At 44.6% G+C, this 11,818-nt stretch overlaps 3 protein-coding genes across 3 annotated transcripts; 2 read left to right on the forward strand and 1 right to left on the reverse strand.

The window, feature by feature from the left end:
* The first annotated feature begins 7,673 nt into the window (after positions 1-7,673).
* On the forward strand, positions 7,674-8,302 carry LOC147443587 (uncharacterized). The gene has a single exon (XM_086526394.1). It carries the CDS (start codon positions 7,910-7,912, stop codon positions 8,300-8,302), a length of 393 nt encoding a protein of 130 aa, XP_086382520.1. The 5' UTR covers positions 7,674-7,909.
* An 89-nt stretch (positions 8,303-8,391) lies between these two features.
* On the reverse strand, positions 8,392-8,811 carry LOC147443588 (uncharacterized). Its single transcript, XM_086526393.1, has one exon. It carries the CDS (start codon positions 8,809-8,811, stop codon positions 8,392-8,394), a length of 420 nt encoding a protein of 139 aa, XP_086382519.1.
* A 126-nt stretch (positions 8,812-8,937) lies between these two features.
* Positions 8,938-10,628, forward strand: LOC147443589 (uncharacterized). The gene has a single exon (XM_086526391.1). The coding sequence runs from the start codon at positions 8,938-8,940 to the stop codon at positions 9,427-9,429; it is 492 nt and encodes a 163-aa protein (XP_086382517.1). The 3' UTR covers positions 9,430-10,628.
* Positions 10,629-11,818: the final 1,190 nt, after the last annotated feature.

Genomic DNA, 11,818 nt, shown 5'->3' on the forward strand with positions numbered 1-11,818 from the left:
ATATACACTCGTCTCTGATTGGATCTTTGGATTTGTGCTTTCTACAGCTCTATATTCTTGTCCATACTTGTCAACAAATAAGGATGTCCATTGGTGGTCCACCCCATATGTATAGACATATAACTTATAAGAGCTTGTAGTCCATCAACTCATCTGGATAAGGCTCTAATCATTGGTACAGGTTGACCTGATTTCCATTAATGTACCTATATACTTCACTCTCATGACTTTTTGTCCAAACTCTCTCAACGAAATTGGTCTTTATGTACTGTAGGTTTGGAAGATCTATTCTAGGCCGGTGCTTAATGTAGGCAACCCTAACTTAATGTGTTCAAGTGATTTGATCACGGAAAAGTCAAAACTATGTCCAAAATCCTGATTGTTTTCTCCTAGAACTGCCAAAAATCTAGTTTTGAACAAAAGTGGTTTTTTGAGGCCTCAAACAACATCAAAAGGTGAATGTGGATGCACTCCTAGGCTACATTTTGATAAAACAAACTTTTGGAATCGGAGCCCGTATGTGGAAGTTATGGCCAAAACAATGAAATGCAGTTCATAATTTTACTCTATCACGTTTTTTTCAAGTAGTTCAATTGAACCCAAATTTGGTGTGTGCACTCCTTAGGCAATGCTGATCCAAGTGGTATACTTGGTTTCAAAAAAATTCTCAAAATGAACTACCTCTATCTCCATCTCGATAGAGTGAGATCTGCCCCCTCCACATGTCCAAATACACTCAAACTTAGTGTACATGGTGCATTTGGACGTTCTGAACCCAAATATGCAGTCAGATTTGAATTTTTAACTTTTCCTCTATGATCTCTATCTCTATCGTGATAGAGTGAAGGCCTCTCATATATGATGTCAAAATTCCTTTTTGAAAAGATGTTAGGATCCTTGAGAAGTGTACTTTCCAATGGTATGGTCAAAAGTCAATTTAGGACTCTCTCTCAAATAGCTCTATCTCTATCGCGAAAGAGTCATCTCATAGCCCAAATGAGGTCTAAATCAACTTTTGCCTCCACACCCTGGTTCAATCACTCCTTTAGCGCTCAGCTACCAATTTTCATCGTGTTTGGATGTCTACTTTGGTCTCTGGATCAATTCTGGTGTTTCAGAGTCTGAAATACTAGACCTCTATCTCATGGATATGCATTAAAGAAAGCCTCTATTTGTCCTTATAAGGCCCCAGGGACCCTAAAAAAGAAGGGCCACAAGGGCGCGCAGAATGGCCATCCAGACCCTGGATGGCCATTCTGAGTGTCCTTGTGGCCCTTCTATTTTAGGGTCCCTGGGGCCTTATAATGACACACACACACACACCAAGAACAGGGGTAGTGGAGACAAGGAAGCAAACAATGGTTGATGAGCACGATACAAGGTTTAGGTATTTGCCATTAGAGGGGCGGGGGGGGGGGAGGGGAAAGTTTGCTATGAATACATCAAACTGCACACTTCTATCTCATGGCCATGGATAAAAAAGATTGTATTTGGCATTTTAAGGCCCCAGGGACCCTCAACAAGAGGGGCAACAAGGGCATGAGAATGGCCATCCAGGTCATAGCAAAATGGGGGGGGGGGGGGGCGGGGAGCTCTTGCTCTTTGTACATTCGATATAACATCTTTATATCATCGTCATACACAATAATTTTGCAAAATTTTCCATGTAAAAGCCCCCAGGGCCCTCAGCAAGACTGGCCACAAGGACGTGCAAAATGCCCATTTGGGACTTTTGGATGGGCTTTTTCCACGCCCTTGTGGCCAGCCTTGCTAAGGGCCTTGAGGGTCTTTACAATGACAAAAATTGCAAAATTATTGTGTATGAGGATGATACAAGGTTTTTTAGGTTGCTTTCAACAACTTCTAGCTTCCAATGTGCTTCGAATCTGTTTGGGTTGTCTCACATGAATCTAATCATCTGTCGCGCTCTTTGACCACCGTGTGATGCAAAAAAATCATACCTTACTCGGATTCTCCAAAAATCAACGTGCACGTTGGCAATTTCTTAAAAAATTATGTAAAACAGACATTTCTTACTTTTTCCTTAATCTACGGGCTCCAACCATGGAATCTGAAAATACTCAAAGAACCAATGTTGTTTGTTGTGTTAAGGACTGTATTTCCTACATACAAAACTTTCCCAGAATCTCGCCCTAACACCTTCAAAAGTGGCTTCCAAGGAGTTCCCTCTGTGAAAATTTGAAACTGAAAGAAAACAATCAGAATGAACTCCTACACTGTGTACAAACTTTAAAATAACCAAAATTTTCTTCAAAAAAAAGTTATTGCTCAAAATTTGAAAATAGGCTTCCCTTGGACTTCCCACTACGTAGAAATCAAAGGGTTCAAGGAGAGGTATGGTGTCACAAGTGCATGGTAGGAATCTCACCGAGGTTTTTTCCGTCAAGATATCTTGTACTTTATCATGTCTTCTCATATACAATCTTACCAAACGAAAACAAATTTACACTTTAAATGCCTACAAATCTTATTTAACTTATCAAACAATCTAAAATATGATAGACCTAGAGTGCTCTTACACATCAACAAACAAAAAAGTCCAAATTTCTTCTCATTAACTTTGACAAACATACATTCGTGAACAACTTCCAATGGGTAGTGCGGTCATAGTTCTTACACCCATTCCATGACATGGTATGCTCATAGGGTGACCTATCACATAAAAATATCTTTGGTGGGGGGTGCCCTCAAGTTAGGAAAGGGTGTGTTGCTGATGAGAAGCATTGTCCTACTAGGGATCTCTCCATGTTAGCATAATGATTTTTGGTGTAGTGCGAGCCACATTGCTTGAGGAGAGCTTTGTGCCATCGTAAAAGCTTCGTGTTATGCCAGTTCCTTGAGCCATTCTTGCAAACAACACCACTCAACTAGTATAGTAAGAGGTCACCTTGTATCATGACGCGCTAGAGACATGTTCTTCATTCAAAAACATGTATGAATTCAACATTTGCAAGCTGTATAGTAAAGACACTTGTTAAGTATATGATGTTCAAATTTACAAGTATCAATCCAATAATCTTAAAATATATGTTAGGATGAGATTACCCACCTCTAATAAGCATGGATTTTAAGCACCTATGTGCAAGATGTAAGAAAGAAGGTTGTTTTAGAGAAAAAGTGGTGACACTTGACCTCTCTTCTCTCTAACCTGCAACCTTTCACTATTTGTGTACAAAATCAACCTTTGTGCTAAGCACTACAAAAACAGTAGAGGCAACACCTTAGACTTCAAAGTCTGTGATAAGAAGAACACAACCAAAAGTAAGAAGTATATTGTTACCTTGCACCAAGGGGTGTTTCTTTCAAATATGTGATGGTATTGGCAAGCTTCATAATGTACACATCCTTTTCTTGCAATTGTTGTTGGAGAGTTTCAACCTCCCTCTTCAAAGAGGTAATAATGTCTTGTAATGCCACTCTTTTGAGTTGAAGAGCTTGACATTTGTGCATCCAACAAATGCAAAGATGCACCTGCACCCATACACAACCAATTGCAATAATTTAATAAACCTACTTCTCCCTTCCCAAGATATTGAAGAACCATTAACATTCGTCTCACCGATGGTAAGACGTTCCTGGGATGACCTTTGCTCATCCTCACATGCGAACTTCAGTACAAACGCCGTCGACAAGCAAATATGTATGCTTTTGTTGTGCGGAGTTCATGGTGGTGGAGGCATACGATTTGTGATGTCCGTGAGCACCATGGCAGTTGTTGCTTGAGGAAGCAAAGGATAAAAAGAGAGAGGGGGGAGGGAGAGGGAGGAACATAGGAGGAGAGAAAGGGGCAGGGGGGAGAGGGAGAGAGAGGGGAGGAGGAAGAGACAACGGAGCAGGGAGGGAGGAGGAGGGAGGAGGAGAGAAGAGGTAGAGAGGAGGGAGGAGGAGAGAGGGAGAGGAGAGGGAGAGAGGAGAGAGGAGAGAGGAGAGAGGAGGAGAGAACAAATGTTTTTTTTTAGATTTGTTTTGAAAAAGTGGACTTTCAGTGTTTGTAGGTTTAAAAAAAGATCAAAAAATGATTTTTTCATATGTATATATGTTGGGAAAAAGTTTTCAGTAAAAAAAAGTAATTTTTTTGATTTTTTTTTTCAAATTTTGGCTCTTAGTGACCCATGCTTTTGCTGACGTGGCCACACTCCTTTACTCCCTTCACTTTCAAAAAGCTAGAGAGAGAAAGTGACCTCTTAGGTCCACATCGTAGATGTGTCTAAAAGAAAGGTTAGAAAGCCTACTCAAAACTAGCTTCTTGAATGTCCTTGTCCCCTTAACCCTACACAACATTAGCCTTAATCCGTTAAAATTAGGATTCCTTACAAAGCCCATGCAAAGTCCATATTCTCCTAATATGCTAGCTAAGTAGTGTACATGCATTTTTATGCTAAGCAAATGGACATGCTCTTGGTAAATCTTAAATGATGTGGATTTAGGGCATTTTGATTTAAGCATTTTCTTTTAGAATTTTGAGATAAAATTATTGATAATCTTATTTGAAAACTTGATCGATTTGTATCTTGTTTTTCAAATTTTGGTATGGTTTTCATTGAAGGTGTTGTTTGAGGTGACCTTTCGGATGTGGTAGCTTGGATGATGAAAATTTGAAGACTAAAATTGCTTCTATGCTTAAGTTGGCTTTAAGCAAAGAGACCAAATAGAAGTGGTCAAGAAGAGTTGCATCATATAAGTTTTATTGAAATTATTACAAGATTATACAAGACTCAAATGATTATTACAAAAATGGTTTAAAAAACATGAAAATGTCAAGAAAAAGATGACAGAAAAATGACCAAACAATGGTAAAAACAATGACACAAAAATGGCAAAAGAATGACACAAAAAATGACACTTTTTTAAGTCGTCATAAATGGCACTTTTAGGAAAATGGCGGCGGTGGAAATGGTGACACAAAAGTGCCATTTCTTACGTAAGAAATGGCACTTTTTGCACGCCATTTATGCCACTTTTTCCCGTAGTGTGGACGCCCTTGCCACACTCTCGCAAGATGTTTGGCAATGCAGCAAGCCACAAAGCTTGCTTGCAAGCTCACATAGCTTGCTAGCAGCCTCTATGCAGAGGTGTGTGGCAAGAGGTACGTAGGCTTTTTTTTTTGTGAAGAAATGCTTGTTGACGGCCTTGCCCTACACTCACGAGTAGTTTGGCAATGCAACATGACATAGAGATTTCCAAGAAACTCACATAGCTTGCCGACAATCTCCATGGCAGGTAGCAGATGTGTACGGCTTGCGAGTGTGTGGCAAGAGGTTTGTGAGCACTTTTTTTGATGAAAAAGTACTCGTGGATGCCCTTGTCACACACCCATGATCCCTTTGACAATGCAGCAATCCGTAGAGCTTGCTCACTAGCTCACATTGCATGTCGGAAACCTGTATGACAATCCGCATAGATGGAAAACCGCTCAAAGAGCTTTCCTGCAAGCTCTATGGGAAGCCTCGGAACTCTATGGTGTGTGGCAAGAGGTCCACAAGCATTTTATTGGTGAAAAAAATGCTATTGGACACCCTTTCCACACACCGGAATCCATCTGGCAATGTGGCAAGCCATAGAGCTTGCCCAGAAGCTCTATGGCAAGATGCAGGGGTGTATGGCTTGTGGTTGTGTGAAAAGGGCGTCCGCGATAGAAAAAATGTTCGCGAACGCCCTTATCACACACTCATAAGCCGTTTGGGAATGCGTCAAGCCATAGATCTTACTTGCAAGCTCACCTCCTTTATGACAAGCAACGGAGGTGTACAGCTCGTGGGTATGTCGCAAGAGTTCTACGAGCAATTTTTTTGGTGAAAAAATGCTTGTGGACAAACTTTCCACACACCTGTAGAGGCTATTTGGCAATGCAGCAAGCCATAGAGCTTGCCCACAAGCTCACATAGCTTTTGGGCAACCTCTAAGGGAAGTAGCCCAAGTGTACGCCTTGCGTGTGTGTGACAAGAGATCCATGATCATCTTTTTAGTGGAAAAAAGGCTCATTACACACCTGAGAGCCATTTAACAATGCGGCAAGCCATTATGCTTGCCTGCAAGCTAACATAGCTTGCCAAAAACCTATATGGCAAGCCAAAGAGGTGTACAGGTTTCGCAGGTGTGTGGCAAGAGGTCCATGAGCTTTTTTTGATAAAAAAATACTCATGGACGACCTTGCCTCACACCTGCAAGCCGTTTGGCAATGTGGCAAGCCAAAGACCTTTCCCGCAAGATCTATGGCAAGTCTCGGAGGTGTATTTCTTGTGGGTGTGTGGCAAGAGGTCCACGAGCATTTTTTGAGTGGATAAAATGCTACCCACACACCCGCGAGCCGTGGGCAGCCGTGCCCACACGCCGGTGAGCCATTTAGCAATGCACGGCAAGCCATAGAGCATGCCCACAAGCTCTCATAGCTTGCCGACAAGCACTATGGCAAAGTGCGGGGGTGTAAGGCTTGTGGGTGTGTGAAAAGAGGTTCATGAGCATTTTTTGGTGCAAAAATGTTTGCAGACCCCCTTGCGACAGGTCGGTGAGCCATTTGGCAATGCGGAAAGTCATAGAGCTTATCTGCAATCTCTATGGCAAGTTGCAGGGTGTACATCTCCTCAGTGTGTGGCAAGAGGTACACATTCATTTTTTCAATCAAAAAACGCTCATGGGTGTCCTTGCCACACACACGCAAGCCGTTTGGCAATGTGGTAAGCCATAGAGAATGCCCGCAAGCCCACATAGCTTTCCAACAACCTCTATGGAAAACCGTGGAGGTGTATGGCTCGCAGGTGTGTTGCAAGAGGTCATAACCAATTTTTTCAGTGAAAAAATGCCCTTGCCAAATGCCGTCAACCGTTTGGCAATACAACAAGCCATAGAGCTTGCCCGCAATCTCACATGGCTTGCCGACAACATCTATTGAAAACCATGGAGGTGTACGAATCGTGGGTGTTTTGCAAGAGGTCCTTAAGCGGTTTTTTTGGTGAAAAAACAATGGCAGACTCCCTTGCCACACATCCATGAGCCTTTTGGCAATGCGACAAGCCATAGAGCTTGCTAAAAAGCTCACATAGCTTGTTGGCAACCTCTCAGGCAAACCGCGGAGGTGTAGGGCTCGCAGGTGTGTTGAAAGAGGCCCATAAACGATGTTTTTGATGAAAAAACGCTCATAGATGCCCTTGCTACCCACCCGGGAGCCCTTTGGCAATGTGGCAAGTAATAGAGTTGGACTACAAGCACACATAGCTTGTCGGAAAATTCTATGGGAAGCCGCACATGTGTACGGCTCGTGGTCGTGTGACAAGAGGTCCATGAGCGCTTTTTTTGATAAAAACGCTTGTGGATAGTCTTTCCACATGCCCGCTAGCCATTTGACACTATGGCAAGCCATGGAGTTTGACTGCAAGCTCTATGGCAAGCTGCGGAGGTGTATGAGTTGTGGGTGTGTGGTAAGTGGTGCATGAGCATTTTCTCAGTGGAAAAAAATGCTCGTGGACACCCTTTCCACACACCGGCGAGCCATTTGGCAATGCAGCAAGCCGTAGATCTTGCGCACAAGCTCCTAGATCTTTCTAGAAAGCTCTATGGTAAGATGCGGTGATGTATGGATCACGAGTGTGTGACATGAGGTCCACAAACGTTTTTTTAATGGAAACAATGCTCGTGGGTGCCCTTGCCACACATTCGCAATCCATTTGGCAATGTGGAAAGCCATAGAGCTTTCTCAGAAGCTCACAACTGATCCTATGGCAAGCCATGGAGGTGTATGGCTTTTTGGTGTGTGACAAGAGGTCCGTGAACATTTCTTTTGGTTGAAAAAATGCATGTGGATGCCCTTGTCACACACCCACGAGCCGTTTAGCACGGCGGCAAGTCATAGATACTACCCACAAGCTCACATACCTTTTCGGCACCTGCGGAAATGATCAAAGCATTCTGCGAAACCGACACAGTTGTGATTAAGGGAAGAGAAGCAATGTTTGTGGACACAGAGCTGATCAAGAAGGCTTTTGCACTACCAGATGAAGGCTCAACTAAGCCCAGCAAGGTGTCCCCCAGCACAGAGGAGATTCCAAGAAAGGGATCAAAGCATCAGATCAAGGATGTCCCTGACCTGCACCAACGGACACAAATGGCCTTCTATCTGCAGAATGTAATGTTCATCGCCAAGACAGAGGACATGTCTGCAAAGAACTACAGTCGTCTGAAAACTGTAAAACAAGGAGAGAAGATCAACTGGGATGCACTCTACCTCGACAACTTCAAGAAACGTACTCTCAATGCAGTCCAGACGGGAGGCGCCGTGCCGCAGTGATACATGCTCATCTTCGAGCGCTAGCACTCACTGCTCCCCTTGATACGCCACAACGCAGAGCTGGCAAACTTGCAGTGCTGCCCGCACCCTCAAATGTGGGAGAAACCTCTACAGCCGACGCCACCACAAGTAAGAAACGTCTTTTGAATATTCCAACCAGTATTGTTCCTCTGCCACAGGCCAAGCTTAAGGTGGAACATTTTGTTAAGAGAAGGAGAGTGGTTGCTAGACAAGAGCAACCTCAGGAGGAGCCCATAGCTAGTACCTCCTTTGGTAGGAGCCATAGCCGCTCCCAAAGCACCGTCCGCGGGGGACCCGGACGCTGCATCTATTCCACCATCAGACAAGGCAAGAGGCCCTGTGCTCGCCCCGGTTCTTCCCGCAGAAGCCGTGGCGCAGCAGAAAGCGAAAATACAAGCTTCTGCTGTGCCAGCACCATCTTCTACAACAGAATCGGACACTGCATTTATTGTCACATAAACCGAGGAGCAACCGTTGCCACCAACCATAGCTGAACAACACCAGCCAGAGACAGCTCAGAGGAGCATTTTGCCATACCCTCCACCTCAAACCTCACGCGAAATAATAGTGCGTGTCAGTTTACCTACATCTAAGCAGAGGAGACCATTGAAGCCATGGATTCCATGACAGAATACATAAAGGTCGTTGAAGGCCTGCAGGCCCACTGTAATCAACTAGCCAATGGAGTCACAGTTTTGCGACAAAACGCCAACGATGTAGTAGCCAAGCTCAAAAGCTGTATGCAAGGAACGGTCGGCCCAATTCTGACACACCATGACCAAGACCAACAGCAGATTGATGCTTTGAGGACCGAGAGTAAAGATACAATCCGTTGGCAGGAAGATATCATGCGGGTGAAAAACAGAAACAATAAGGAGCAGCAGCAGCTCATCTCGAGTCTGCAAAATGACCTCGCCACTGCTAGCAGTTTGGAGGCGGAGCAGTCTAGTGCACTTGCCCAGGTGACCACTGAGAGGGATCAGGGACGGCAAAAAGTGCAGAGAATAGAGCAGCAGCTACAAGCTACACTAGAACAAACTCAGGACCAGGCCACCACTGCATTACAGGCTATGAAAGACAGAGAAGGGGCGCACTTTGCTAATTAATTGACTCAACAGCGATTATCTGATCTTGCTGCTCTTGAAGTGAAAGATGTGGCAATCAAAACCTGGCAAGAGCAGCACAACATGCACGCTGCGGGATGCTATGCTGGATGCCACCACTAATTAAGCCTCTGCTCTGGCACAAGGAAAAGCTCTGTTAAAGCGACAGCAAGGTGAACCAGAGGAAGTCTTAATGCTGCCAATGCAAGGACAACAGCTCATCATGGAGGCAGTCGTCAGTCAGCTCACCGACATCTGGGAGTCAACCATGGCTCAACTCTGTGAGCAACAACGCAATGTGGATCAGCAAATTCAGACCCACATTACCCGGCGAGCATTACTAGCACAACCGCCTTCGACTGCAGATGGTGTATAATCTCCGGTAGAATTTGTGTCACCAGTTGATGCATACAACCAAATTGTGGAAATGAAAGCCAAACTGGACGCCCTGCAAAATATAAAAGATAAAGGAAGAGCTACCATGTAGGACCCCACTCCCAGCCAGGAGTATGTTGACGCCTTTCGTGCAACGAAGGACCAAAATCGGCGCCTTGAAGCTGAGTTAGCTGAATTGATGAGCTGCGGTCAAAGATTTCGAAAATGAATCAATACAAGGAGGCACAGGTAGCGCAAATACATTAAAGTCAGCTTAGCATTCGCCAATCCTAGATAAACATCCAAGGCCTGCTAGATGTGATGAGACCAGCATCTCTGTGCTTGAGAATATGTTGAGAATAGCTGAAGACATCAATCCATGGATCCGGAGCACTTCAAATAAACATTGGCTGCCCGCCTGGAAAACTACCAGCTCAAAGCAACAACGCAGGTACTTCAAGCGGAAAATGCTCTGCTCGAACAGCAATGGGAGGACAATGCTCCAGGTATGAATGTTTAATCAGAGTCCACCTCTAAAATCAGAGAAGAGTTGGATGCGCTGCATAGAACTCATGAAGAACAACTTGAGGGGGTCAACAATCAGGCTGCTTATGTTCTAAACAGTGAACTGGTGAGACTCAATTACCGGTCACCCCCATCTTGGTACCTGATTAATGATAGTGAAGGCATACCACCTTGTTATCTGTGCTCTACTGTGTGTTATCTTGTGTTCTGAGTAAGTCTGTTTATCTCCATACCTTGCAGTGTAATCACTTTACAGTTCTTACTTCATGATATGAGAAGCTATCTTCTGGTGGTGCACACAATATTCTCTCTCTATCTTAAGCTCTGTTCTGTATTAACTTGGTATTGTGAGCAGAGCGTATCTTGGTAGCTTGTGTGTAACTTGTGCAGTTTTGAGAGTGTTCCAGCATCGACGGTAATGGTAACTCTCACCTTAGCAGAGTTGTCACCCGGGCACCTGCTGTTCAGAGCAGCTTTGCAAGATAATAGACCACAGAAGTTATCGTTCGAGAGGAGGAGCAAGGTAGGAGGATAGATGAGGAGCGGGATCGATCTACGACGCCGGTATCTCCGATCCGGTGCCACTGAGGCCCGCTGGACATGACGTAGACAGCTCATCCGATAGTGAGAACTAGCACTAGTTCCCCTCTCCCATTGTTTTCCACTTATATGAAAGGTTGCGCACATGTGGCCTAGCGGCTCCGTGGTTGACCTTTTCCAGCTTTTACGGTCGAGGCCGCTAGAGCCCGATTGCGCAAAAAGCAAGAAATTTTTAAGTGGCAGCGCATATGGAGGCGCCAATAACCCACGCTCCCCTGGCGGAGACGCCACCCTGCAGCCTCTTTCCCTGTGCAAACCCACGCCGCCCTTCAACCTCTTTGCCTGTGCAAACCCACACCGCCGTTTTTCTGTCACTACACACATCCTGCGACTATCACAGACAGACAATACACATCTCAACGACATGCTGCAAAAAATACACACCTCTACACGCTAACCTAGCTAGTCGTTTGGTGAAATTACACAGAGCTTGCCAGTAGCAAGTTCAACGTTGAGTACAGATAATTGCATGCAGTGGAAGGTCTGCATTTTATTCACGATCATAGACAGATTCATTTTATTCACGAGTACAATGAATCCCTTGATTGTATTCTACTGGATTACTGCCGAGATGGCAAGCATAGGTTCACATGCTGCTCCAAGTGCCGCAGTACAAATGTTGTTTATTGCGCTTGTCATCTTCCTGTGTTGGAAGTACAAGCCCAATCGGGCATCAATATTGTCCGCCGCCCAGCAGCCAAGGGGCACAACTCAATAGATCACGCCTGTTGAGGCTTATAAATAATCTACGCATAATCATCAATCTATCAACCAGTTATCGCGCCGTTCTCTCTCTCTCTCTCTCTCTCTCTCTCTCTCTCTCTCTCTCTCTCTGTGTGTGTGTGTATGGAGTCATGTATCTCTGTGTATGGCCGCCATGGCCTTCTCTCTA

This window comes from Adiantum capillus-veneris, chromosome 13 (assembly GCF_014529385.1).
Source record: "Adiantum capillus-veneris isolate H3 chromosome 13, ASM1452938v2, whole genome shotgun sequence".
NCBI classification, from domain to species: Eukaryota; Viridiplantae; Streptophyta; class Polypodiopsida; order Polypodiales; family Pteridaceae; genus Adiantum; species Adiantum capillus-veneris.